This window comes from Eurosta solidaginis, chromosome 1 (genome assembly GCF_040869045.1).
Source record: "Eurosta solidaginis isolate ZX-2024a chromosome 1, ASM4086904v1, whole genome shotgun sequence".
Classification (NCBI taxonomy): domain Eukaryota; kingdom Metazoa; phylum Arthropoda; class Insecta; order Diptera; family Tephritidae; genus Eurosta; species Eurosta solidaginis.
This window is the reverse complement of record NC_090319.1, coordinates 20,950,224-20,977,704: the sequence shown is the minus strand read 5'-3', so window position 1 is coordinate 20,977,704 and position 27,481 is coordinate 20,950,224. Positions and strand designations below refer to the sequence as shown.

The 27,481-nt window shown below is 40.8% G+C and overlaps 1 protein-coding gene across 1 annotated transcript in view; it reads left to right on the top strand.

Annotated features, from left to right (window-relative positions):
- Positions 1 to 27,481, top strand: part of LOC137235078 (uncharacterized) — a 75,750-nt gene that overhangs the window by 2,780 nt on the left and 45,489 nt on the right. Inside the window, 7 exon segments of the mRNA XM_067758297.1 lie at positions 5,908 to 6,177; positions 6,180 to 6,409; positions 11,560 to 11,790; positions 11,861 to 12,307; positions 15,239 to 16,136; positions 16,219 to 16,637; positions 16,962 to 18,304. Coding sequence (XP_067614398.1) covers positions 5,908 to 6,177; positions 6,180 to 6,409; positions 11,560 to 11,790; positions 11,861 to 12,307; positions 15,239 to 16,136; positions 16,219 to 16,637; positions 16,962 to 18,304 — 3,838 coding nt within the window.

The window sequence follows — 27,481 nt, the reverse complement described above, 5'->3', positions numbered from 1 at the left end:
GACTGCAAGTTGAATTGTAAAGTATTAATCGAAGAGCGGGTACGGAAGGCCAGCATCGCTTTCTATGCCTGCAAATCATTGTTTGGTAAGAAATGGGGACTCAAGCCAAGCATGGTACTTTGGATGTATGAGGCGGTGGTGTGACCGGTGCTTACCTATGGTTCCATAGTCTGGTGAGAAGCTCTAAGTAAGAGCTACAATCTCACCAGTCTGCAAAAAGTCCAACGCACTGCGTGTGTTGGTGCCATAGGGACCGGACGCACTTGCCCCGCAGCTGCTTTAGACCCCATTTTGCACTTGCTTCCGTTCGACTTGCATATACTTTGTACATCGTCACAACCCGCACTGGGACTCAGGGAGTATGGGTGTTGGGAGGATACTCAGCAAGGGCATAGTAGTATCCTAAATAAACTTCCGGATGGTACATGTAGTACCGAGACAGATTACTACCCTCGCAAACTGAAGTTTGAGTACGGTTGTAATACCGCCATTCCAAGCAGGAACGAGTGGAAGAGAAACCCGAGCATAAGGGTCGACGACATCCAAATCTACACTGACGGCTCCAAGATGGAAGTCCCTAGATTTGTCTGCATCATTCAAACTCCCATCGCACTGCAGCGTGTTTCAAGCAGAAATTCTCGCGATTTGGCAAGCCTGCAAATGACTGGAGGGCTTGAATGGAGCTGGTAAAGTTTGCATCCTATCGGATAGCCAAGCAGTGATAAAAGCGCTTTCCTCGCCACAAATTAACTCAAAATTAGTGTGGGTTTATAAGCGACTCATACCCCAGTTATCCACCAATCTAGAACTACGTGTTATCTGGGTCCCGGGTCATAGGGGCATAGAGGGTAACGAGAAGGCCGTCGAGCTAGCACGCAGGGGCTCATCGGGGATGAACGAGGAAATAACCAGCATACCTTTAGCAGTAGCCAAAGGGAATATCCAAAGCTTCTACTTGAAGAAAGCACAAACAAAGTGGAATAACATCAGCACACGCAAACTGATAGCAGTCTGCACCGGTTATTGGGCAGTAGGTACGCATGCGGAAAAGATGGGCATTCCGTATAACGAATACTGCAGAAGCTGCAAAGGTCCAAATGCCAGGGAGACAGTAGAACACTTTATGTGTAAATGCCCGGAACCCCTCAGAGAATTATCTGTGATAGCAATCCCGAATATTCTTAATTTTAGCAACAACTCTGGCTAGTTGTAATACATTGACCGTAACATTCCGTAGATTTTTAGAGGAGTTACATGGCACAAAACGGCTTTAAATAGCTACTGGCGCGACCAGGGTTGCAACCATTTCACCTACCTACCTACTACCTCTAAAGGGAGTATATGGAAACTTGCTGTTTCAACAGGGGTGGACCATAATGAAAGGGGTGTAAGAGGCGTTGGTTCCACATTACAATTAAAAAGATGGTTGGTGTCATGTGGGAACACATTGCAAGCGGGGCATACATTTTGTATGTCGGGGTTGACTCTGGATAGGTAAAAGTTTAGCCTGTTACAGTATCCAAAACGAAGTTGAGCTAGAGTGATTCGCGTTTCCCTGTGGAGTATGCGTTCCTATTCCGCAAGTTTTGGGTACTGCTCTTTGAGTACTGGGTTCACCGGGCAATTCCTGGCATAAAGGTGCGACGCCTGTTTGTGGATTTCACTGAGGATCTGCTTGTGTTTTCTTGCTACAAACGGCTGAGTTCTCAGGTGCCGTATTTCCTCATAATGCTTACGGAGATTACTCCTTAAGCGCCTAGGTGGCTCATCAATCAGAGTTCTGTTGGGATGCCCGGGTTTCTGGCTATTCAACAGGAACTGTTTGGTTAGCATCTCATTTCTCTACCTGATAGTATTCTCGCCTCATTATGTAGATGGTGTTCTGGGGACTTAAGAAGACAACCCGTAGCGGTTCTGAGTGCAGCATTTTGGCAGGCCTGTAGCTTCTTTCAGTGAGTAGTTTTTAGACTTGGCGACCATATAGAGGACGCGTAGCATGCAATCGGCCGGTCAATTGCTTTGTATGTGGTAATGAGCTTTTCTTTGTCTTTTCCCCAAGTACTGCCAGCAAGGGATTTGAGGATTTTATTACGGCTCTGGATTTTCGGAGGATTTAGTCGGTGATAATGCCAGTTCCGCGAGGCGAACAAACTGGAGAGATCTGGGGGGGGGGGGGGGGGGGGGGGGGGGGGGGCGTTTATTCTGTTGCACAGCTCATCGATCTGTGGGCCTGGGCCTGTGGCCATTATTGTGCAGTCATCGGCGTAGGAAACGATAGTAGCTCCTTCTGGTGGCGAAGGTAGCTTTGATATGTAGAAATTAAAAAAAATGGGGATAGGCCACCACCCTGTGGCACCCCTTGTTTAATTCTTCTTGGTTTTGATGTTTCGTTTCTAAATTGCACCGATGCCTGCCTACCACCCAGATAATTTGCGGTCCACCTTTTAAGACATGGGGGAAGGGCGGACCCTTCCAGGTCTTGCAGTAACGTGCCATAGTTGACCGTATCAAAAGCTTTTGATAGGCCTTGCGCAACTCGTACTGTTCTATAGTGGGGGTTTTTATTTAAACCGCAATTTATCTGGGTGCTAATGGCATTTAGCCGGGTGGTGGTGCTATGTAGTTTTCTGAAGCCATGCTGATGACAGGCTACTGGTGATAGGGGAGGTATCGGGTGATATGAATCTCCTATGTTAGCTGGTTTCCCAGGCTTTAGTAGCGGGACCACCTTGGCCATTTTCCATTTTTCGGGAATGACAAAGGTGGAAAGATACAGGTTGAAGAAATGTGTAAAATATTTGAAACCATCTTTCCCTAGGCTTTTAAGCATCGGCATGGCTATGCCGTCTGGGCCCACTGCTTTGGATGGTTTAGCATAACCGATGGCAACCTCAACCTCTTTGGCGGTGATGGTAATTGGTGACACGCTGAATTTATGTTTATGTGCGTGTCTGTTGGCCATCCGTCTATCTTTGTCAACCGTAGAATGCATTATATATTGTCGGCAGAAAGCGTTCACGCATTTTTTCGCACCCGACAGCACTTTATCGCCAAAGGTGATGGAAACTTTGTCATGCCTAGACGGATTCGATAGCGACTTTACGGTGGACCAACGTTTACGTACACCGGCAGAGAGGTTACAACCGCTTAGATTCTCCTCCCATTTCGCCCGCTTGTGTTCATCCACAAGCAATCTGATGCGTTGGTTTATATCCTTTATTTGGGAGTCGCCGGGATCGAGCTGTCTTATACGGTCACGCTCTTTCGCTAAATTGCGGCCTGCGCCGGAAAGTGGGGCCGAATTTCGAGAATTCTATCGGCGGGAATGAAACGAGCCGAGGCGGATTCAATGACCTTGGGGAAAGCACGCTCCCCTTAGCGGGCATTAGTCGGGATAGGGAGGGCAGCAAAGCGGTTGTCTGTAAAGGATTTGTATTCGTCCCACTTTCCTTTTTTAAAGTTTATGAAAATGCGTTTTTCTGTGACGATGAAGTTGGCGGTACGCTGGAGCGAAATAAGTATAGGCAGGTGGTCTGATGCCAGTGTCACCATCGACTGCCAGTTGACGCAGTTTACGAGTGCTGCGCTCACGATTGATATATCCGGCGAACTGTGACAGCTTCCTACCATATGTGTGGGGGCGTCTCCGTTTATTGTGCAGAACGTCGTTTCATCTATTTCGTCCGACAACATCTCACCCCTACTGTCCGCCCGCAAGTTTGAATGCCATAGATCGCAATGGGCATTAAAATCGCCTAAGATAATGCGATTGTTGCCAGTGAGTAAGGCGCTGATATTAGGGCGGTATCCACTGGGGCAACAGGTGGCAGGAGGTATGTAGATGTTGATGATTTCTAGGTTTGCATCGCCTGAGCGGACAGATAAGCCTTGACGTTCTAAGACACTGTCCCTGCGGCCGATGTCAGGATCAAATGTATGATATTCCACAGAGAGATGTATGAAAAACGCGAGGCCGCCTCCATTTCCGCTCTCGCGATTTTTTCTGTGGACATTACATCCAGAACCGGTCTGCAGAGCAGATCTTGCTGTGAGTTTAGTCTGTTGAGTCGCAGCAATGCGGATGTTGTGCCGCTTCATGAAATCGACTATCTCCGTGATCTTCCCAGTTAATCCATTAAAGTTTAACTGCAGAATTCTGAGGGGCAAGGGGGGTTGTAGAAGGCTAGGACGCAACTGCTGTTGTGGCCCTGGGACTGAACGTCCTTGGGTAAGCATAGGGGCACCCAGTGTATTTGGGTATGCGGCCTGGCAACATGGCACAATTAAACATCTAGGAAAGTGGCATCGTTAATGGCAGGAGCTGCATTGGGCGGATATCGCAAACATATATATTCTGTGTTAACAAACGGTGCAAATGGAGGTAGGGACTAAGAGTCTGTTTCCCTGACCTACACAATTGCTGCCGTAAAAGAGGGGGGAGAAGACAGATGCAGGGGCTGATGCTCGGTATTGCTCCCGACTCTACTACGTAGATTGCAGGTATGAGTGGGCGAAACCATATGAGTTGGTGGCGCCGTGGGGCACGGCCAGCATCGGGGCTTCTGGAAGGTAGTGGGAGGCACTAAGGCGTAGACTACGGGACGCCCTAGGGTGTGAACAGCAGGGAGCCACAAAAGATTTATAGAAGTTACGTGGGCGTCTGGTTTTGGGATCTAGCCCAGAACAAGCTGTCCGATGCAACCATTCCATACACGAGACACACTGACAAGAGTACGACCGTCGTAAAAAGATTCTTTTCTGGCTGATGCAGCAAAACCATTTCTCAGGACCGCGGCCAGGAGATGGACCCAGATTGGGCTCGATACCTTCCCGGAACAAGAGAATATGTAGCAGTCCCGCTGCAAGGAGCTGATTGGAGGATGACAATTTGTGGAAGGGATGCAACAAATTAAATGGGGTTACACTGAAATGACAGTCCTTGTTCGGGAAAAATCCCGAGTCGTTTGTTTTGTTTTGTTTTGTTTTGTTTTGTTTTGTTTTGTTTTGTTTTGTTTTGTTTTGTTTTGTTTTGTTTTGTTTTGTTTTGTTTTGTTTTGTTTTGTTTTGTTTTGTTTTGTTTTGTTTTGTTTTGTTTTGTTTTGTTTTGTTTTGTTTTGTTTTGTTTTGTTTTGTTTTGTTTTGTTTTGTTTTGTTTTGTTTTGTTTTGTTTTGTTTTGCTTTGTTTTGTTTTGTTTTGTTTTGTTTTGTTTTGTTTTGTTTTGTTTTGTTTTGTTTTGTTTTGTTTTGTTTTGTTTTGTTTTGTTTTGTTTTGTTTTGTTTTGTTTTGTTTTGTTTTGTTTTGTTTTGTTTTGTTTTGTTTTGTTTTGTTTTGTTTTGTTTTGTTTTGTTTTGTTTTGTTTTGTTTTGTTTTGTTTTGTTTTGTTTTGTTTTGTTTTGTTTTGTTTTGTTTTGTTTTGTTTTGTTTTGTTTTGTTTTGTTTTATTTTGTTTTGTTTTTTTTTTTTTAATATTATTTTGTTTTAAAATATTGTTTTGTTGAAAGCGCTTAGACCTATTCAATAGGTGCGGCAACTCACAAATTGTCATTAAAATCCTCTAAGGTGGTAGTACAAAGAAAATAGCAGTTTCAACAGGTTTGAAACATAAGGATGTTGTGGTTAGGGACGTAAGCTAGACATTACAGTTGAGAAGATGGTTGGTGTCATATGTGGCACATTGAATACAGGACAAACATTCAGTACGTCGGAGTTGTTTCTGGACAAGGAAGAGTTTAATTTGTTACAGTGGCGAGAGCGAAGTAGAGCTAGATTGACTCGTGTCTCATTTGAATAACTATGAATATCTTAAAAGGCTTACTAGATATCAAAATAGTTAAAAAATTTGATTAGTCACACTACCGTTGGCACATATTATAAACCTATTTCGTTATCACAATGTAATTTTTAAGGATTTATGGAATTCCCCGAACAAAACCTTAGGGTTAGCGGAAATGCTGGATTAAAGGATATTTTAGTGGCCTTAAAATGGCTTAAACAAAATTACCACAATTTCAATGGCGATTCAGAAAATGTAACATTATTTGGTCATAGCTCTGGCAGTGAAGTTGTGCATTTATTAAGTATTGCACCACAATGTGAAGGACTTTTTCACAAAGCAATTCTTATGTCTGGTCTCCTAGTGGATACAAGCAGAATACCAAATATCACATATCGATTTGTTAACATATTGGTTATGATGGTCCAGAAGACAACGAAAAGATTTTGAATTATCTACTTGCGGTAGATGCAGAAAAACTGTGCGATCTTAAGTTTATGACCCCCGAAGAAAGTGAGCAAGGTTATGGACACTTTAATTTCTGGCCAACTATAGAAAATCCCAACGTATCAGATGCAATAATAACAAAAGATATACTGGATATGATGTCTAATGCAGATGTTTGGTCGCGAAATCTAATATATATTATAAATGGGAAAGTTTGGATGTTAAGATGTTTGGATGTTTGGATGTTTGGATGTTTAGATGTTTGGATGTTTGGATGTTTGGATGTTTGGATGTTTGGATGTTTGGATGTTTGGATGTTTGTCCAGACGTTTGTCTTTGTGACTCAATAACGCAAGAACGGCTGGACCGATTCGGATGAAATTTTGCACACATATAGCCAATAGTCTAGAAGGATCTACTAGCTATATATTTTTCAAAAGGGGCGTGGTCCCCGCCCCCTAGGAACAGTTATAATTTAATTATTATATTTTTTCGTCTTTGCGACTGAATCACGCCAGAATGGCTACACGGGTTTTAATGAAATTTGAGACACAGACAGTAGTCTACTAGCGAAATTTTTTTCGAACATGGAAAGAGGGGTGGGGGTCCCACGACCCTTCGAGAAATTATTTTTCATAATTTTTACACATTATAACTTTACGTATACTGGCCTTCACCAATATCAAAGACTCAAGGGGTCAAATAAGTCGAGGGCTTACAAAGTAAGCAGTGACACCCTCCGCCCGCCCCCCTTTATCTCCCCCTCTGGTGTAAAATCCATAAATTGTTATAACTCAATCTAAATTTTCTCCTAAATCAATAGTTTTTGGTATCTGGTACATACAGAACGAGATCTAGACAATTTTGGTGGAACGATCAGTGGTCCTCTCCTCTACTCCCGCCATCCGCCCTCCATCAATTGTTTTTATTAGCACGCTTTTATTAGCTTTACCTGTATGTTTCTATCTAACTTTTTATTCGCTCCAATGCGCCTGCTGCCTTATTAACATGGTTTTATAATTAGCTTCACCTTATTTGTAATCCCGTAAGGGTCATATCGAGACCCTTCCGGGATCATTTCTGGACGGTTTTCGGGATCGGTCCGGGATTACGCCGGGGTAATTTCGGGACTTTTTCGGGATTATTTCGGGATCATTTTGGGACCCTTCCGGGATCATTTCTGTATAGTTTACGGGATCCGTCCGGGATCCCGTCGGGGTTATTTTGGAACATTTTCGGGACTATTTCGGAATCATTTCGGGACTATTTCGCGATCATTTGGGGACCCTTCCGGCATCATTTCTGGATGGTTTTCGGGATCCGTGCGGGATCTCGTCGGGGTCATATGGGGAATTTTTCGGGATCATTTGAGGGCTCTTCCGGCATCATTTCTGGATGGTTTTCGGGATCTGTCCGGGATATCGTCGGGGTCATTTGGGGACTTTTTCGGGATCATTTGGGGGCTCTTCCGGCATCATTTCTGGATGGTTTTCGGGATCTGTCCGGGATATCGTCGGGGTCATTTCGAGACTTTTTCGCGACTAATACGGGATCATTTGGGAACCCTTTCGGCATTATTTCTGGATGGTTTTCGGGATCCGTCCGGGATCCCGTCGGGGTCATTTCGGGACTTTTTCGCGACTAATACGGGATCATTTGGGAACCCTTTCGGCATTATTTCTGGATGGTTTTCGGGATCCGTCCGGGATCCCGTCGGGGTCATTTCGGGACTTTTTCGCGACTAATACGGGATCATTTGGGAACCCTTTCGGCATCATTTCTGGATGGTTTTCGGGATCCGTCCGGATCCCATTAGGGTAATTTCGGGACTATTAGGGGATCATTTGGGAACCTTTCCGGCATCATTTCTGGATAATTTTCGGGATCCGTCCGGGATGCCGACGAGGTCATTTCGGGACTATTTCGGGATCATTTGGGATACCTACCGGCATCATTTCTGGATGGTTTTTGGGATTCGACCGATATCCCGTCGTGGTCCTTTCGGGACTTTTTTTCGACTAATACGGGATCATTTGCGGACCCTTTCGGCATCATTTCTGGATAGTTGTCGGGATCCCGTCACGGTCATTTCGGGACTATTAGGGGATCATTTGAGGACCTTTCCGGCATCATTTCTGTATTGTTTTCGGAATCCTTTCGGGATCCCGTCAGGGTCATTTTGGGACTTTTTTGGGGCTAATACGGGATCATTTGGGGATCCTCTAGGGGTCGTTTCGTGACTTTTTCTGTTTTATTTCGGGATCATTTGGGGACCCTTCCGGCATAATTTCTTGATGGTTTGCCGGATCCATCAGGGTCATTTCGGGACCATTTTGGGATCATTTGGGGACCCTTCCGAGATCATTTCTGGATCCGTCTGGGATGCCGTAGGAGCCATTTCGGGATTTTTTGTTACTTTTCCGGGATAGTTTTTGGACCCTTCTGGGATCATTTCTGGATCTGTGCGGGATCCCATCTGGGTCATTTCCGGACTATTTCGGGATCATTTTGGGATCCTTCCGGAATCATTTCTGTATGGTTTTCGCGATCCGTCGTTGATTCCCTCGGAGCCATTTCGGAACCTTTTCTGGAGTATGTCGGGGTCATTTGGGGACTTTTTCGGGATCATTTGGGGCTCTTCCGGCATCATTTCTGGATGGTTTTCGGGATCCGTGCGGGATCTCGTCGGGGTCATTTGGGGACTTTTTCGGGATCATTTGGGGGCTCTTCCGGCATAATTTCTGGATGGTTTTCGGGATCCGTCCGGGATATCGTCTGGGTCATTTGGGGACTTTTTCGGGATCATTTGGGGGCTCTTCCGGCATCATTTCTGGATGGTTTTCGGGATCCGTCCGGGATGCCGACGAGGTTATTTCGGGATTATTTCGGGATCATTTAGGATACCTACCGGCATCATTTCTGGATGGTTTTTGGGATTCGTCCGGGATCCCGTCGGGGTCATTTCGGGACTTTTTCTCGACTAATACGGGATCATTTGCGGACCCTTTCGGCATAATTTCTGGATAGTTGTCGGGATCCGTTCGGAATCCCGTCACGATCATTTCGGAACTATTAGGGGATCATTTGAGGACCTTTCCGGCATCATTTCTGGATAGTTTTTGGAATCCCTTCGGAATCGTTTCTGGATAGTTGTCGGGATCCGTTCGGGATCCCGTCAGGGTCTTTTCGGAACTATTGGGAGATCATTTGAGGACCTTTCCGGCATCATTTCTGGTTAGTTTTCGGGATCCTTTCCGGGTCCCATCAGGGTCATTTCGGGACTTTTTCGGCATCATTTAAGATTGGTTTTCAGGATTCGTCCGGTATCCGTCAGGGTAATTTCTGGACTTTTCCCAGACTATTTCGGAATAATTTTGGGACCCTCCCAAGATCATTTCTGGATGGATTTCGGGATCTGTCCGGGATGCCGTAAGGTCATTTTGGGACTATTAGGTGATCATTTGAGGACATTTTCGGCATCACTTCTGGATGGTTTTCGGTATCCGCTCAGGATCCCGTCGGAATTATTGCGGGACTTTTTCGGGATCATTTGGTGTCCCTTCCGGCATCATTTCTGGCTGGTTTTTGGGATTCGTGCGGCATCCCGTCGGGTTCATTTCGGGACTTTTTCTCGACTAATACGGGATCATTTGCGGGCCCTTTCGGCATCATTTCTAGATAGTTGTCGGGATCCGTTCGGGATCCCGTCAGGGTCTTTTCGGAACTATTAGGTGATCATTTGAGGACATTTCCGGCATCATTTCTGGATAGTTTTCGGGATCCTTTCGGGGTCCAGTCAGGGTCCTTTCGGGACTTTTGCGGGATCATTTAGAGATGGCTTTCAGGATTCGTCCGGGAACCCGTCAGGGTAATTTCTGAACTTTTCCGAGACTATTTCGGGATAATTTTGGGACCTTCCCAAGATCATTTCTGGATGGATTTTGGGATCAGTCCGGGATGCCGTCAGGGTCATCTTGGTATTAGGTGATCATTTGAGGACCTTTCCGGCATCACTTCTGTATGGTTATCGGTATCCGATCAGGATCCCCTCGGAATCATTGCGGAACTTGTTCGGGATCTTTTGGGGTCCCTCCCAAGATCATTTCTGGATGGATTTCGGGATCTGTCCGGGATCCCGTCAGGGTCATTTAGGGGTGCGTTCGAGATCCCGTCAGGGTCATTTCGGGACTTCTTCGGGAATATATCGGGATCATTTCTGGATGGTTTATGGGATCCGTCCATGACCCCTTAAGGGTCATTTCGGGACTATTAGGTGATCATTTGAGGACCTTTCCGGCGTCACTTCTGGATGATTTTCGGTATCCGTTCGGGATCCCGTCGGAATCAATGCGGGACTTTTACGGAATCATTTGGGATCCCTTCCGGCATCATTTCTGGATGGTTTTCGGGATTTGTCCGGGATCCCGTCGGGGTTATTTCGGGACCTTTTCGGGGCTAATACGGGATCATTTGGGGATCCTCTAGGGGTGGTTTCGTGACTTTTTCTGTATTATTTCGGGATCATTTTGGGACCCTTTCGGCATAATTTCTTGATGGTTTGCCGGATCCATCAGGGTCATTTCGGGACCATTTTGGGATCATTTGGGGACCCTTCCGAGATCATTTCTGGATCCGTCCGGGATGCCGTAGGAACCATTTCGAGATTTTTTGTTACTTTTCCGGGATAGTTTTTGCACCCTTCCGGGATCATTTCTGGATCTGTGCGGGATCCCATCTGGGTCAATTCCGGACTATTTCGGGATCATTTTGAAATCCTTCCGGAATCATTTCTGTATGGTTTTCGCGATCCATCGTGGATCCCCTCGGAGCCATTTCGGAACTATTTCTGGAGTTAGTCGGGATAATTTAGGGACCCTTCCTGGATATTTTCTGGATGGTTTCTGAGATCCGTCCGGGAGCCCGTCAGGGTAATTTCGGAACTTTTTCGGGACTATTTCGGGATCAATTTGGTACCCTTCAGGCATCATTTCTGTGTGGTTATCTGGATAAGTCTAGAATCGTGTCGTTGTCATTTCGGGTTTTTTGGGACTACTTCAGGAACTTTAGGAAACACTTCCGGGGCGTTTCTGGATGGTTTTCGGGATCCGTCCGCGATAGCGTCGGGGTCATTTCGTGGCTTTTTCAGGATAATTTCGTTATCGTTTTGGGATCCTATCAGGTTATCAGCTCATAAAGTTCTTTTTTTTACTCAATTACAAAAATAAAATGCATTAGACAGAAAAAAAATTTTAAACAGATAACTTTATAAGCAGGCTAACGTGAATAGCCCACATATTTCATTTTCTCCTTGCGGACGGGGCCGCGGGTAAAGGCTAGTATACCAATAATGCTGGGTGCATGTTCATTTGAGTCACTCGTTCGCTACGATTTTTTTACAAAAAAACCAAATTTTCTTGATACCCTAAAAGAGCATCCAGAATATATGCTCAGAAAAGATATAAAATCCAGATGCAATTTGAAGACGCAACTGGAACTGATAAATAAGATCATCAAACACCATATGGGCGATAAAGAACTGACTAAGGAAAACATCATGGATATATTAGACGTATGTGATACTTTTAATTAATATAAAATGTAATAAACCATGTATTGACTAAAGAAACTTTATTTTGTAGATAGATTCATACGCTTACATATATCACAAAATACATCGCTTTTCGTATGTACGGCTCATGCAAGCAAAGGCACCAACTTATCTATATCGCTTCGATTATGATTCGCCCGATTTCAATTTGTATCGTATTCGTATATTAGGACGTCATCTACGTGGTTGTTGCCACGTCTCTGATCTGGCTTTTTTATTTTATATACCACAATCGTTTCAATTAGCAAGGGATTCGGAAAATTTTAAGATGATTGAATTAATGATGAATTTATTAACTGGATTCGCTACCAACTCGGATCCAAATACTGAGAGCATGAAGCCTGTCGTTTGGGACCCCTTATCGGCCAACGGGACACCCAAATGTTTGAATATCAGCAACGAGCATACTTTTATTGATTGGCCGGAATATGAAAATTGCCTAAAGTGGGATGAGTTCTATAGGGAACTTGGTTTGAGATTATTTTGAATACAAATAAAAAATAAAGAAGTGCTGCCTTCTTGTTTCTTTTCTTTAGTAATACCATATTTATGTGCTATATAAGTCCCCTAGAAATAAAACAACTGTCGTCAGTTTCTGTACCTCCTTTTTCCTTTATCTTTATTTCCTCAACGCGCTAATTTTTATACATACTTCTTGTACAATTATACCAAAAAACAACTTAATAATATTTTATCTAACAGCTCGGTTCCTGGTACATTTGCGGAAAAAAATACTTCCCAAATAATAATCTTAACAAAATTCTAAGAAAGTATCAAATTTCAAGCAAGTATAATCCTAAACAAAATTTTTTTATAACTCGGTTTCTGTCCCACTTTCCGAAAAAAAAAGTTTTCAAGAAATAAGATCATTAAGTACTAGTTCTTAACCAAATGATATGAAAAATTTCGGACATTAGGAATCTAGGATCTATATACGAAGTCCCAGCCTAAAAAAACGAAGTCCATATCGAAATAAACCAGTTATCCGTCACGCATCCGTTTTTAACTAGAAGGAATGTGACATTTATTTATTTTTTTTATTCAACAAATTTTTATAGAAATTACTATTAAACAAGTAAGAACGGGACTGTATTTGGCTACACCGAAGACTTCCCGCTGATCTATACAAGTTTTTCAGGCAACAATTAACGCTCTATACGTAAACATTCGGTAAAATTTAAAGCTTCTAAAACGGGGCAGTAATTACAAAAAGCATCTTATCTGAACAATGGGTTGTGGGGGATATATGCTATATATACGACCGATCTCATACATTTTTTCCGACAACAATATGAATACGAAAGCATAAAGTAAAGTTTAAAGCTTCAATCTCATAAATTGAGGAATATTGTATTCATAGTAATCTGTACTTAAAAATTTTCTGGACAGAGTTATCTTATCTTAAACAAACGCGCGAGTCTTCCAACTTCTTTTATTTATATGTGTTTTAACGAAAGAAAGTGAAAGATTTTATGGTTGCGATCGATTAGCGAAACTGAAGTACCCTAATCACTTAAAATCATTTTTATTTTAAAATCATAAACTCATAACTGCGGTTTAACACTTACAGTTTCGAGCACAAAAATAACAGTGGCAATTCCTTACAAATCTGATCAACTATAATCGTCTTTTTTCGGCTTGCTTTTACCCGCTACTTCGTAGGCGTATAACTTTGAAAAAATGTAGCCTAACACCTAGTTTACATAAACCGTTAATGTTAGCAGCCATATTTTCGGTGTAAGATTGAGACCATTTTCAACAATAGCTAAAATTCGTTTGAAAATCTGAGCCTAAGCATTAAAAATGGCAAGGTAAACATTGATTTTAATTATTTTTTTCTTGGGTATTAAGTAAGCGAGTATAATTTGGTGTGAATTTCCATAAATTTTGCGTCGAAAGTCGATTTGCTTCATTACAACTGACGATAAATCAAAGCGAATTTTTGCAAACAATGGTGAAGTATATATGTATATAGTATCAAAAAGTTTCATAAATTTTGTTTTATTTTTATAAAAGGGGTATTGATGTATAAATTGCCGTGCATCGTGAAATGCCAAAATTAAGTATTGAACTTTTGAATATTTGTTTTCTTTGAATATTTCATTTTTGTTCTGTAAAGTATTTGAAAAATAAAACTTCTCTACCTTTTGGGGGGAAATATCCCCTATTTAAACCCCCCCCCCCCCTCCCCCCGTAGATCCGCGCCTGGATCCTTTAAGTTTCATGACCACTCTATGCTATGCAGTATCGACTGAATTGCTTTTGGTGTAAGCATTTTGTGCTGAAGAGAAAATATACTCGTTCATATTTGATTTTATATATACATCTGTTAATCTCTCTAGGGTTTGAAGCAGAAAAGATGTCAAGCTAATAGGCCTGTAATCACTCGGGTGCAGATGCTTTTCCCATTTTCGGTATGAAGACTACTCAAACGTGTTAGGGGGCTTAGAATATACCCACGGTAGGAATGCCTGCCGTAAGAGGCGACTAACATACCAAATTGATTCATTGTGTAGCGCAACCCTTGCCAGCGCAATATACATATAGCTTCTGCAACCCAATTTTCAACGTCACCTACAAGTGGCGAATCCTGTTTCTTTAACAGCCGAGGGTTGAGAGGGCGGTATGGCCTAGTTTCATGTGGTTTCATGTGGTCATACCATATCGTTCCGGAGATGGTCGCGTTAGTACCTTAATGGTGCTTGTTACCGGGACGTAATCCGAAAAAGCACCATCAACATCGATAACACTCCCCAGGGCCTTCGGGGAGTGTCCTTATCGCTACAACAACACGAGCTCAACGATTGCGGGACGTGGCTTAGCTTTATACAATAAAATAAATAAAATAAAACATAATAAAATAAAATAAAATATAATAAAATAAAATAAAATAAAAAATATGTAATCCACTGAAATATGGAAGAGTCGGTTGCTATGGTTGCGTTGGTTGCGTTGTTACTGCCATCTATTGAGGAATAGAATAAGAAGCTCGGTAAACGCAATCATTTAGTGTAAAAGTACGGCAACGTGCATTTAAGGTAACGCATGTGGCGAACAACCAACCAGGTGTTCGCTTCTACTCTGTAAATACTGACGCTGCCCTCTGTAGGCAAAATTATGTAAGGTCTTCTTAGTGATTAAGTAGACTCACTTGTAAAAATGTGATAACGTGCCAATGCCTTTTTTCGGTAGAAAAGAAAGATTCATTAAATAAAGAGAAGTTTTAGCAAGCCTGCGCAAAAACAGAATAGCTCCTGATATTTTATTTAATAAAAAACATTGGAAATTAAAGCTCAGGTGTTGAATTTGCGTGCCACAAACGTAATAAAAATACATACATATATAATGAATATTCGTGGGGATTTGATCAATGTTCTAAATGATGCTGGGGTGGAGTTTCCACACACAGCTACGGCGAAGATTGCTGCAAAATGTGGTTGGAGCTGGTCAGGTCCCTACCACTAGTATCCCCGTGAGAGCTGCCCCGAGTTTTGATATGAATTCTGATTCACCTGATGTAAATTATCGAAATACTGCCGACGCCGCTTTTGTTTCTGATGCTCCGGCCACTGCTGATGCTGCCGTGACTGATGTCACTGATGTCCCCGTTACTGTCGATGCCATTACGTCCGCCGATACTGATGCCACTGCTGAAATTGCTGCCATTGCCGATGCCACCACCGCTGCCGAAACTGCCGCTGTTGATACTCTAGTCATAACAAACATTGCCGCCGTCACTAACACTGAGGCCACCGATGCTGGTACTGCTGCCCACGTCGCCGCCACAATTGACGCTAATAACACCGCGCCCACCGGTTCGGTCAACAGATACATTGAATCCGACACACAACTGCTCAACGCAATCATCTCAAGGGTAAGAGAAGAAAACGAGGTTGACCGAAAAATTGCAATTTTGAGAAAAGAGAAAGAGCTTCTTGAACTCGAAAAATCCGTTGCTGATCTAAGACGCCAATACCGAGATAATGATAATGCCGTTGGCAACATTAGGTCGAATTTGTCGAAGCGCTTAACCTTCCGAGATATTGAACATACAATTACGAAATTCGATGGGGGGAATAAGACATACAATGTCCATGACTTTTTACGTAACTTTGAAAGGATAATGCAAATGGTGGGAGCTGACGAGCTTTTCAAGTTCACTTGTTTGTGCAACTCGATTTGTGGGGATGCAAAACTTTTGTTAAGCAGAGATATTTTGAACTACGCTGATCTAAAGGCGCTGCTGGTGAGAGAGTTCGGGCGTGTGGTGAGTCGTGCCGAATCACAAGTGGGACAGGAAGAGAAGTGTGCGTCGGTACGTATTAGAAATGGAAAATATCGCAACGCGGTGTGATTATATTGATGAATTTGAGTTAATCAACTTTATAGTCGATGGGCTTCAAGACAATACACCAGAAGTTTATATACCACGGAATGCTAGAACAATGAAAGAGTTTAAAGATTCACTCGATTTGTATGAACGTCGCCTCTCGTCTCGTTCATCTAATCGAGAAGCCGCTAACAAGCCTAAGTTGTCCAAGCCCAAAGCAACTAAAGGCGAAGCCGTAGTTCCTGAAAAAAGATGCTTTAACTGCACCCGTATGGGGCACTTCCAAGGTAATTGCCCCTATGAGAAGAGGCCGGATGGCAGTTGTTTCCACTGCTGGAGGATATGTCACGATCACCGAAGCTGCACCTTTCCGAGAAAAGTACTAACACTGAAGAAAACAGTAGCCGCAGTCGCTGCCAGTGGGGCCGAAGATATGGATAAGGAAACCTGCTGTCACATGTTAGGATCTATGAACATGGTAAGTGTCGCCTATCTCACCATAAAGATTAAGTGCAAAAAATTTATAGATTTTTCGTCTCTTTTCGATACCGGTAGTCCAACTAGCTTCGTTCGGAAGTCCGCAGTACCAATAAACGTTGACGGAACCCCCGTACAATCAATTTATAGAGGTTTAGGAAGTTTTAAATTGTTAACTTTTGGAAAAATCAAAGCTGAAATAAAGTTTAAAAATAAAATTAACACAATTGTCTTAAATGTGGTGCCCAATGACACCATGGAAATTCCTCTTATCTTAGGTCGAGATTTTCTCAAAAAATTTAATATTCATTTATGTTCACTTAAGTATGGCGGAATAGATCACCCAAATCAATTATATAGTCATTTACTAGATGGAAAATCTTATTTTTGTGCGCTTGATCCAAATGGTGCATGTAGTCTTAAGGTTGCAGAGGGTTGTTCAGAGTCACATAACAATGGATCCAATGATAAGTTGGACGGTGAGATAAACCAATCACACACGGGTATGATGTCTCAGGGGTCTCCTACTGACGGATTGTGCCAACTCGATATATTTCCATCTGAAGGTAGTTTCAATGAGCTGAGCGCATCTGTGTCCGAGGTAAAGATAAACAGCGCCCTTGGAAAAAAGAATATAGCACAATTAGAAAAAACATTAGTCGATAACTGTGTGAACCCTACAGGTATTGATGTTCGTCCATATGACTATGAAATGAAAATTAGACTGGTCGACGACAAACCATTCCATTCAGCGCCAAGAAGGCTGTCCCATTATGAAAAAGCCGAACTGCGAAAAATAACAGATGAACTATTAAGAAAAAACATAATCAGGCCAAGCGAATCACCTTATGCCTCTGCGATCGTGTTAGTGAGGAAAAAGAGTGGCGAGATACGCAAGTGCGTTGACTATCGCCCGCTTAACAAATTGACGGCTCGTGATAATTTTCCGCTTCCGTTAATCGAAGATTGTCTCGGTTACTTGGGGGGAAAAAATTTTTTTTCAACTTTTGATCTGCGAAACGGTTTCTTTCATGTGAAAATGGCAGCCGACTCCATTAAATATACGTCTTTCGTAACACCGTATGGTCAATTCGATTACGTTCGTATGCCATTTGGCCTGAAGAACGCACCCGCAGTATTCCAGCGATATATTCACCACATTTTCAAAGATTTAGTCGATGAGGGTTTAATTATGGTGTATATGTATGATATAATTGTAGCCACTGAAGATTTTGAAGCTCATATCGAGCTTGTGGGCAGAGTACTTAGGAGGATGAGAGAGAGGGGTTTAGAATTAAGGCTCGATAAATGTTTATTTGGGTTTAATAAACTCGATTTTCTAGGTTATTCCGTTAGCTCAGATGGCGTACGACCCAGTGACGCACATGTAGAAGCAATTATAAAATATAGGCTGCCCAGGAATCAGAAGGAGCTTAAGACGTCCGAATCACTTGTAGCCCTCGCTGGTGAGCCAAATATGTTGGCTGAACCATGCGAACTTGTATCAGCTATTGATGCCAATGAAGTTGGCTTTTATATACAAGCCTCAAAATACCAAGATGATTCCATAAGAAAGTTACGGGGGAAACTAGAGCTGGGGTCTGTGTTGAACTACGAATTAGCGGATGGCTTTGTCTTTAGGAGAGAGGGGGAGGGTTACTTGCAGATGTTAGTTCCAAACATATGAAAGACAACGTTAATAGGCTGATTCACGAGAAAATCGGTCACTTAGGCATTGATAAGGCATGTGATCAAATAAAAAAACACTATTGGATACCCAAATTTAGGGATAAAGTTGAACATTTCTTTCGAAATTGTATCAAGTGCATTATGTATTCTGCCCCTGCTAATGTGAACAAGCGCAATCTGCATAATATTCGAAAAAAAACCTATACCGTTCGATACCATACATGTGGACCACTTTGGACCATTGCCTTCCGTCAACTCAAAGCGGAAATATATCCTAGTGGTAATCGACGCATTAACTAAATTTGTCCGTCTATATCCGGTAAATTCCACAAGCACAAAAGAAGTCATAGCCTCATAGTCTCGAGAAATACTTCAGCTACTATAGTAGACCGAAGAGGTTAATATCAGACCGCGGCTCTAGCGGGACAAGCTGAATATAGATTAAATAATACCATACACTCTACTACTGGGCACTCTCCAAGCGTGTTGCTGTTCGGCGTAGAACAGAGGGGGCGCTGTAGTCGATGAGCTGACAGAAAATATCGAGGACAAACAAGAAGTCAACGGGACACCGAGTCTCGAGCAACTCGGGCATCAGCCATTGCAGCTATTGAGAGGTCACAAGAATACAGCTTAAGGTACTTTTCCAAAAGTAGTAAGCCACCTGAGACATACGCCGAAGGTGATTTCGTAGTAATACGTATTGTCGATACAACTGTCGGAACTAATAAAAAACTTATACCGAAATACAGGGACCCGTATGCGATCCATAAAATATTACCACATGATGTAATTAGAGACATTGAGAATTGCCAATTAACTCAGTCACCCTATGATGGCATTGTTGAAGCTTCGCGCATTAGAAGATGGTCAGCAGACCAAAAAGAGCTTGAATAGCCCTCAGCAACACCCAGGCGACACTTCTCGCATGTATTAGGTTTAGCTAGAATAAGTACATAATATGTAAATAGAAAAACTCATAAATAATCGAGTCGATTATAGTCAGGTTGGCCGAAGCTGTAATCCACTGAAATGTGGAAGAGTCGGTTGCTATCCGAAAATGGTTGCGTACCAACCTTAAGAGTTGCGTTGTTACTGCCATCTATTGAGGAATAGAATAAGAAGCTCGGTAACGCAATCATTTAGTGTAAAAGTACGGCAACCTGCATTTAAGGTAACGCAAGTGGCGAACATCCAACCAGGTGTTCGCTTCTACTCTGTAAATACTGACGCTGCCCTCTGTAGGCAAAATTATGTAAGGTCTTCTTAGTGATTAAGTAGACTCACTTGTAAAAATGTGATAACGTGCCAATGCCTTTTTTCGGTAGAAAAGAAAGATTCATTAAATAAAGAGAAGTTTTAGCAAGCCTGCGCAAAAACAGAATTGCTCCTGATATTTTATTTAATAAAAAACATTGGAAATTAAAAATAAAATAAAAAATATAAAATAAAACAAAATTAAATAAAATAAAATGATATAATATAAAATAAAATAAAACAAAATTCGGAAAAACAAAATTAAATAAAAAAAAATTAACTTAATTTAAAACATGTAAGAAAGGCTAAGTTCGGGTGTAACCGAACATTACATACTCAGCTGAGAGCTATGGAGACAAAATAAGGGAAAATCACCATGTAGGAAAATGAACCTAGGAGTATTTGTATGACATGTGTATCAAATGGAAGGTATTAAAGAGTATTTTAAGAGGGAGTGGACCATAGTTCTATAGGTGGACGCCATTTAGGGATATCGCCATAAAGGTGGACCAGGGCTGACTCTAGACTTTGTTTGTACGATATGGGTATCAAAGATTCTTTGTGAGATCCTCATGGACCGGCAGTTCAACCTAACCTAACCTATGGGTAGCAAACGAAAGGTGTTAATGAGTTATTTTAAAAGGGCGTGGGCCTTAGTTCTATAGGTGGACGCCTTTTCGAGATATCACCATAAAGGAGGACCAGGGGTGTCTCTAGAATTTCTTTGTACGATATGGGTATCAAATGAAAGGTGTTAATGAGTATTTTAAAATGGAGTGGGCCTTAGATATATAGGTGGACGCCTTTTCGAGATATCACCATAAAGGTGGACCAGGTGTGACTCTAGAATTTGTTTGTACAATGTGGGTATCAAACGAAAGTGTTAATGAGCAGTTTAAAAGGAAGCGGGCCTCAGTTCTATAGGTGGACGCCTTTTCGAGATATCGCCATAAAGTTGAATCAGGGGTCACTCTATAATGTGTTTGTACGATATGGGTATCAAATGAAAAGTGTTAATGGGGGTTTTAAAAGGGAGTGGTGGTAGTTGTATATGTGAAGGTGTTTTCGAGATATCGACCAAAATGTGGGCCAGGGTGACCCAGAACATCATCTGTCGGGTACCGTTAATTTATTTATATATGTAATACCACGAACAGTATTCCTGTCAAGATTGCAAGGGCTTTTGATTTCGCCCTGCAGACCTTTTTCATTTTCTTCTACTTAAAATGGTAGGTGTCACACCCATTTAACAAAGTTTTTTTCTAAAGTTATATTTTGCGTCAATAAACCAATCCAATTACCATGTTTCATCCCTTTTTTCGTATTTGGTAGAGAATTATGGCATTTTTTTCATTTTTCGTAATTTTCGATATCGAAAAAGTGGACGTGGTCATATTCGGATTTCGGCCATTTTTTATACCAACACAAAATGAGTTCAGGTAAGTGCGTGAACTGAGTTTAGTAAATATATATCGATTTTTGCTCAAGTTATCGTGTTAACGGCCGAGCAGAAGGACAGACGGTCGACTGTGTATAAACACTGGGCGTGGATTCAAACCGATTTCGCCCTTTTTCACAGAAAACAGTTATCGTCCTAGAATCTAAGCCCCTACGAAATTTCACAAGGATTGGTAAATTTCTGTTCGACTTATGGCATTAAAAGTATCCTAGACAAATTAAATGAAAAAGGGCGAGCCACGCCCATTTTACAAAATTTTACTAATTTTCTATTCTGCGTCACAAGTTCAACTCACCTACCAAGTTTCATCGCTTTATCCGTCTTCGGTAATGAATTATCGCATTTTTTCGGTTTTTCGAAATTTTCGATATCGAAAAAGTGGGCGTGGTTATAGTCCGATATCGTTCATTTTAAATAGAAATCTGAGATGAGTGTCCGGGAACCTACATACCAAATTTCATCAAGAGACCTCAAAATTTACTCAATTTATCGTGTTAACGGACGGACGGACGGACGGACATGGCTCAATCAAATTTTTTTTCTATACTGATGAGTTTGATATAAGCAAGTCTACATCTATCTCGATTTCTTTATACCTGTACAACCAACCGTAATACAATCAAAGTTAATATACACTGTGAGCTCTGCTCAACCGAATATAAAAAGTCAAAGACATGAAAAACAAAATGAACTGAGTTATATAAAAGGAGTATTCTAAAGTAAATAAATTTTTTTTATGTTCAGCGTGCTTTGCACACAGAGTAAATTAACTGTGATTGGATAACGGTTGGTTGTACAGGTATAAAGGAATCGAGATAGATGTACACTTCCTTATATCAAAATCATCAGTATCGAAAAAAAATTTGATTGAGCCATGTCCGTCCGTCTGCCCGTAACACGATAACTTGAGTAAATATTGAGATATCTTCACCAAATTTGGTACACGAGCTTATCTGGACCCAGAATAGATTGGTATTGAAAATGAGCGAAAGTGGATGATAACCACGCGCACTTTTTATATATTGTAACGGATTTACTGCAATTCCGCTTATATCAAATCTTCTACTAAGGTTCGAATCACTAAACTGTTGAATAAATAACTACAATATTTAATAATGCAAAATGGCCTTTATTAAAGTACTTCACAAGAAATAACTCTACTATTGCCCGACAGATTGTGTGCTTAATCAAAACTGATTGCAGCGCCTCTATTGTTGAGGCCTTTTATACTCTTTGATTTCTTCGTTGCATCTTCTAGGCGCTTCTGTTCTAGAATCTACTAGTTGGTGATCTGTTATAATTATAACTACAGATGTACGTGTATAGCTTTCATATGCGCGTGTGTTTGTGAGCGACACTTCCACGCGGGCATGCTTAACCAACGAACCGATATCATTTCGTTACGATAATTAACGAAATGATTTTGTTTCGTTTTCTGCCATATCAAAACGAAGTCAAATCGTTTATGTTGATTATTAATTTCAAACTACGCTGGCAAAGCTGATTGATGGCGGAGTCATTAAAGGTGAAAGCATTAGCCAAGCTGATTGCAACTTTTCTCATGGATTTTGACAGTACGAACATTTCTCGGAGTATTTTTGACATTACCACCAACGAATTACACAAACAAATTACATGGAGTTTGTGTGTATGTCCGCTCGCCTTACGGCTTCACCATGGCTATAGCATTTCCAGCACAATTCAAACATAAAGTATCACGTTTTTGTTAACGTTTTTAACGTTAACGAAAGCTTTTCGTTTCGGTTAAAAACGAGATAAAATTTATCTTGATAATTTCTTTATCGATAATATTTGGAAGTGTTTCAACGGAAACGGTGGACATTTTTTGATAAACGATTAGCTTAACGTTAAGGTGCATCCCTGCTTCCACAATTATAATTGCATATCTCAGATAAGATATCTGCATGTGTTTGTACGTTGCTTCTCTGCTGCGTGTACGTACATATGTGTAGGCATAATGATTGAATTATTGATTTGCATTCACGTCACTGCTTAGCATCGGCTTAGAAATGGCAGTACCCCTTAGTGTTGCTAGTATTCGTAACATTGCCCTCCACCTAAGTCTGGTCGTCCCGATCAGACAAATCTCTCGATCTAAATGCCGCTAGCATCTCCAAATGTACCACTCTTCTACTTCGTGGTTTCCCAATGGTTTGTATGCGGTAGATGGTGTCACTGATCTTCTTCACAACTTTGTACTGGCCTTCCGAACTGCACCGAAAGTTGGATGAAACACCTTTCCGCCGGTGAGGATTGTATAACAGTACAAAATCTCCCTGCAAGAAACCTTCCGAATTATGGTTCTCATCGTACCTGCGTTTCATCTTACTTCTCATTATCCTTGATCGTTCCCTCGCACTCTGTTGTTTGGCCAATGAACTTCTATCGTTCCGATGTTTCCCAACAGAAGTGCGCGCTGGCTTGAAACCACCCTTGCATTCTCTCTGAAAAATTCTTTCAGTCGTTTTAGTGCGTACATTAGGTTTTGTCAATGCCAGTGTTTCTCTCGCAGGTACTTTTGATTTCGCATTATTTGGACCATTCGACCCATCAACCTTTGCTCGATCTTCTTTCCTTGACTTTCGTGGTTCGTGATCTCCTCCACCAGCACTCCTTTACTGATGAACCCTTTTTCCAAATTGAAGTTAAGTGGCACATCTTGGTTCTCATAACGTATCACCCTTCCAAGAAATCTACTCCCAATATAACTTCATCAACAATCTCCGCCACAACGAATTTGTGTAAAACCATAACCTTCCCATTTAAGACTTCACAGATCACTTCTTCCCGGACTTGGTTATACTCGCCAGTGACCGTACGCAACCTTGCTCCAGGTAATGACTTTACTCTCCTATAGACCAAATCAGATCGAATCAAGGAATGAGATGCGCCCGTATCTACATTCAGTACTCGTTCGGTAAGACTGCTCGATTTTCTACCAATTTGCGACACAGATATCACAAGGCATTCAATAGCTGGATCTAGCTCTCGATCTCTACATCTTACTCGCACTTGCTCATCCCCTCCAACTTTGTTATTAAGGCCACTCATGCTGTTGCAGCCACTAGATTAGATTAGATTAGATTAGATTTATTCATTTTCTTTCAAATCAAAATAATTTTTTACATGTTTACATATATAAAATTGCCACTTAAATTAATACATTGAAATTGAAAGAAAAGTAAGGCATTCTGTAAAGTTATCTAAAACTTTAATTTTGAATGCCATCTCAAAAAAATTAATGAATATATACAAATGTGTGTGGGGTGAAAATAGTTAATAAGTTGAAGTTAAAGTTACAAAATGTAAAGTAAAATGTATAACAATAGAAAATAACAATGTTGAAATTAAATTACTAAGTGGCAGGGTTCAGCAAAGTTTTGATGTCGTCGTGTGACTGCGCTAATAAAAATGATTTGATATGTTTTAAAAATTCACGCATATTTCTAATGACGTATTGAAAGCTTTACAAGATACGATAGTAAAAAGTTATTATAATGGGTAGTACGACATGTGGGAACAACAACAAGTCCGAGTGAGTTTTACCTCAAATTATAATTATCCGTGACTAGGCTGTGTAAATACCCACAACGAATAAAGAATATTTTTAAAGTCTTGTAATAGTACATGTGTTTCACTGGAAGAATTTTCAGCTCTCTAAACAACTCCATGCTGTAGTGGAAATGGTTCACATTACATATTTTCCTTATGACACATTTTTGAATAGGAAGAAGTTGCTGGATTTTACTGTAAGACGCACCACCCCAGCAGCATATGCCATATTGAAGCTTAGAGTGAACCAAAGCGTAATAAAGCGTCTTCAGCGTTGCGTTTGAACATATATTCCTTAGACTATAAAAATAGCGCACAGTAGATCGCATGTATGCCTTTAGGCGAGAAATATGTGTTGACCAACTTAAGAATTGGTCCACAGAAACACCCAGATATTGGTAGGTATCAACTCTTTCAATTGGGAAACACTGATCGCTACAATTTGTTTCATGATTTAACGATGTACCAGAGCACGACATATTGCTAAGGGAGAAACGTCTGCAGTCAGTGGCGTGGAATATAATGGCAATATCAGGTGAAGTTCTTGGATGTAAATTGAAATACATCAGTTTAGTTTTATTGCTGACGATCAGCTTATGTTTAGCAAACCACAAACAAATGAGCATCGAAGTTGACGCCTGCTACCCAATCCAGATAGTTCGATGAACTATAGGCTATAGCAAAGTCGTCTGCAAAAGCGGTAACCTTGCCATAGAACGGCAAAGAAAATAAAGAATTCGAATAAACAAGGAACAGTATTGGACCTAGAACAGACCCTTGGGGTACTCCTAAGGTAGTTGTCACAGAATTGCTTAAACAATTGCCAACCTTTACTTTCTGAACTCTTCCTGATAAATATGATTTGAGCCAATTGTACATAAAGCCACGAAAGCCTATGCAATACAATTTAGCTAACAGTATTTGGTGATCAACCATATCAAATGCTTTCGTGATATCAATAAACAGGCCAACACAGTTCTGCTTTTTGTCTAACTCGCCATAAATAACGGAACAAAAGCTCAGCCGGATATCTTCTCTTGAGAGTCCAGATCTAAATCCGTATTGCATCGAGCTGAAAAAAAGTTTGTTGTTAAGAAAAGAAAGAATTCTACTTTTAACAAGCTTTTCAAAAGTTTTGGAAATAGAAGAAAGTAAAGAGATTGGTCGGTAATTGTTTATATCTTTTTTGTTCCCCTTTTTATATAAAGGAATGACAACAGCACATTTTAAATCAGTAGGAAAAGTTCCAGAGTACACGCTTTTGTTAAACAAATAAATTAAAATGTCAACCAAATTTAAAGCGGCTTTTTCAAAACCTGACTTGAAACACCATCAGAGCCACAAGATCTGGAGTTGTCCAACGATTTTACTACCTTCAGTAATTCAGTGCCAGTAAAAGTTTCAAAGAAAAAACTACTACCTAAATTTGAAATAACTGAGTTATTCATTGAAAGTTCGTATGTATTAGTAGTTGTATAAGTTTGCCCGACTGCTGAAAAGTGACTATTAAAAAGGTTTGCTACAGTTGTGGGATCAGAAATATTTAGGCCACTATTGCATAAAACAATTGATTAGTCAATTGATTTAGGACTCCGATTTAAAAGGCTGTTTATAACATTCCATTCCTTTTTTGGGTTTCCAAACGACGACCTGAATTCATTTCAATAGAAACTGTCGCGTTCCAATCGTACTTCTTTTCTTAACCTTCTGCAAAGATCTCTATGTCGACTACGAAGCCTTGTATTCGAAGGATTTTTAGTGCTCTTTCTTCCAAGCTTGTTTTTAGGGCGAATCTTTTTCATCAACTGCTTACTTATCCAAGGCTTTAACCTTATGTCAGATCTAGGTGAAGTGACGGAGAAGGTTGCAGCCTGAATATGGCTTATAAAAGTATTTAAAAAAATTTGGTATGCATTGGATACGTCTTTCTCAGCAAAAACTTTGCCCCAGGACTCAAACCGTAAGCATTGATTAGGCAAACCGAAATTAATCTTGATTAATTTTGAACTCGTGTTACTTCTATTTATGCTTTTTTTCCATGCAATATTTATTACTATACCAGTCATAGTATGATCTGTAATTTTAAAGTCAAGGTTTATGCCGGAAATATTTTTAAAAGTACTACAGCTGCTGCGACCAAAAATATGGTCGATGCAGCTTCCAGAAACATTACGAGTAGATACATTTAAGAATGATGTTAAACCATGATTAGCCATAAGCGTTAGGTAGTTATCAGTTGTATCACTCAGTCTGAGGATATCCAAAGTATAGTCAGCTAAAATAATGAAATTGCCTGAATTCTCGCTACAAAGAAGAGTTGAAAACTCTTCCAAAAATGTCTGTGCAGAAACCGAATGTAATCTATAGACACACATGGAATTAAAAACTTTGTCAGATATGATTAAGGAGATCTTTAATATATATGCGCTTGTAATGTTATACACACTCGTAAATATTTCGAACAAAAACTCCAACACCACCTGCAGATTATTGGTCATTAGTGTTAGCAAAAAAAGTATAGCCAGGTATCGTAAAGTCTCGCATTTCATGAGAGTATATCCATATTTCAAAAACAAAAATTAAATCGGGTTTGTTTTAAACAACTCAAAATGACAGACCAAAAGATCAAAATTTTGCCGAAGACTGCGTATATTTTGGTGAATAACAACAAAAGAGTCACTAGTACTCAATAAATTTAAATCATTAATAGGCGTGTTTATGGCATCGCTGTCATTATATAAGAAATTTAAAAATACCATTAATTTTGATGATAAATAATTATATGAATCTAAGTTATTTTTGACAAATCGTCAAAAGTTCTCAAAGCAACAGCCTCGCCATTATCAGCCTTTTTTATCATGATTTTT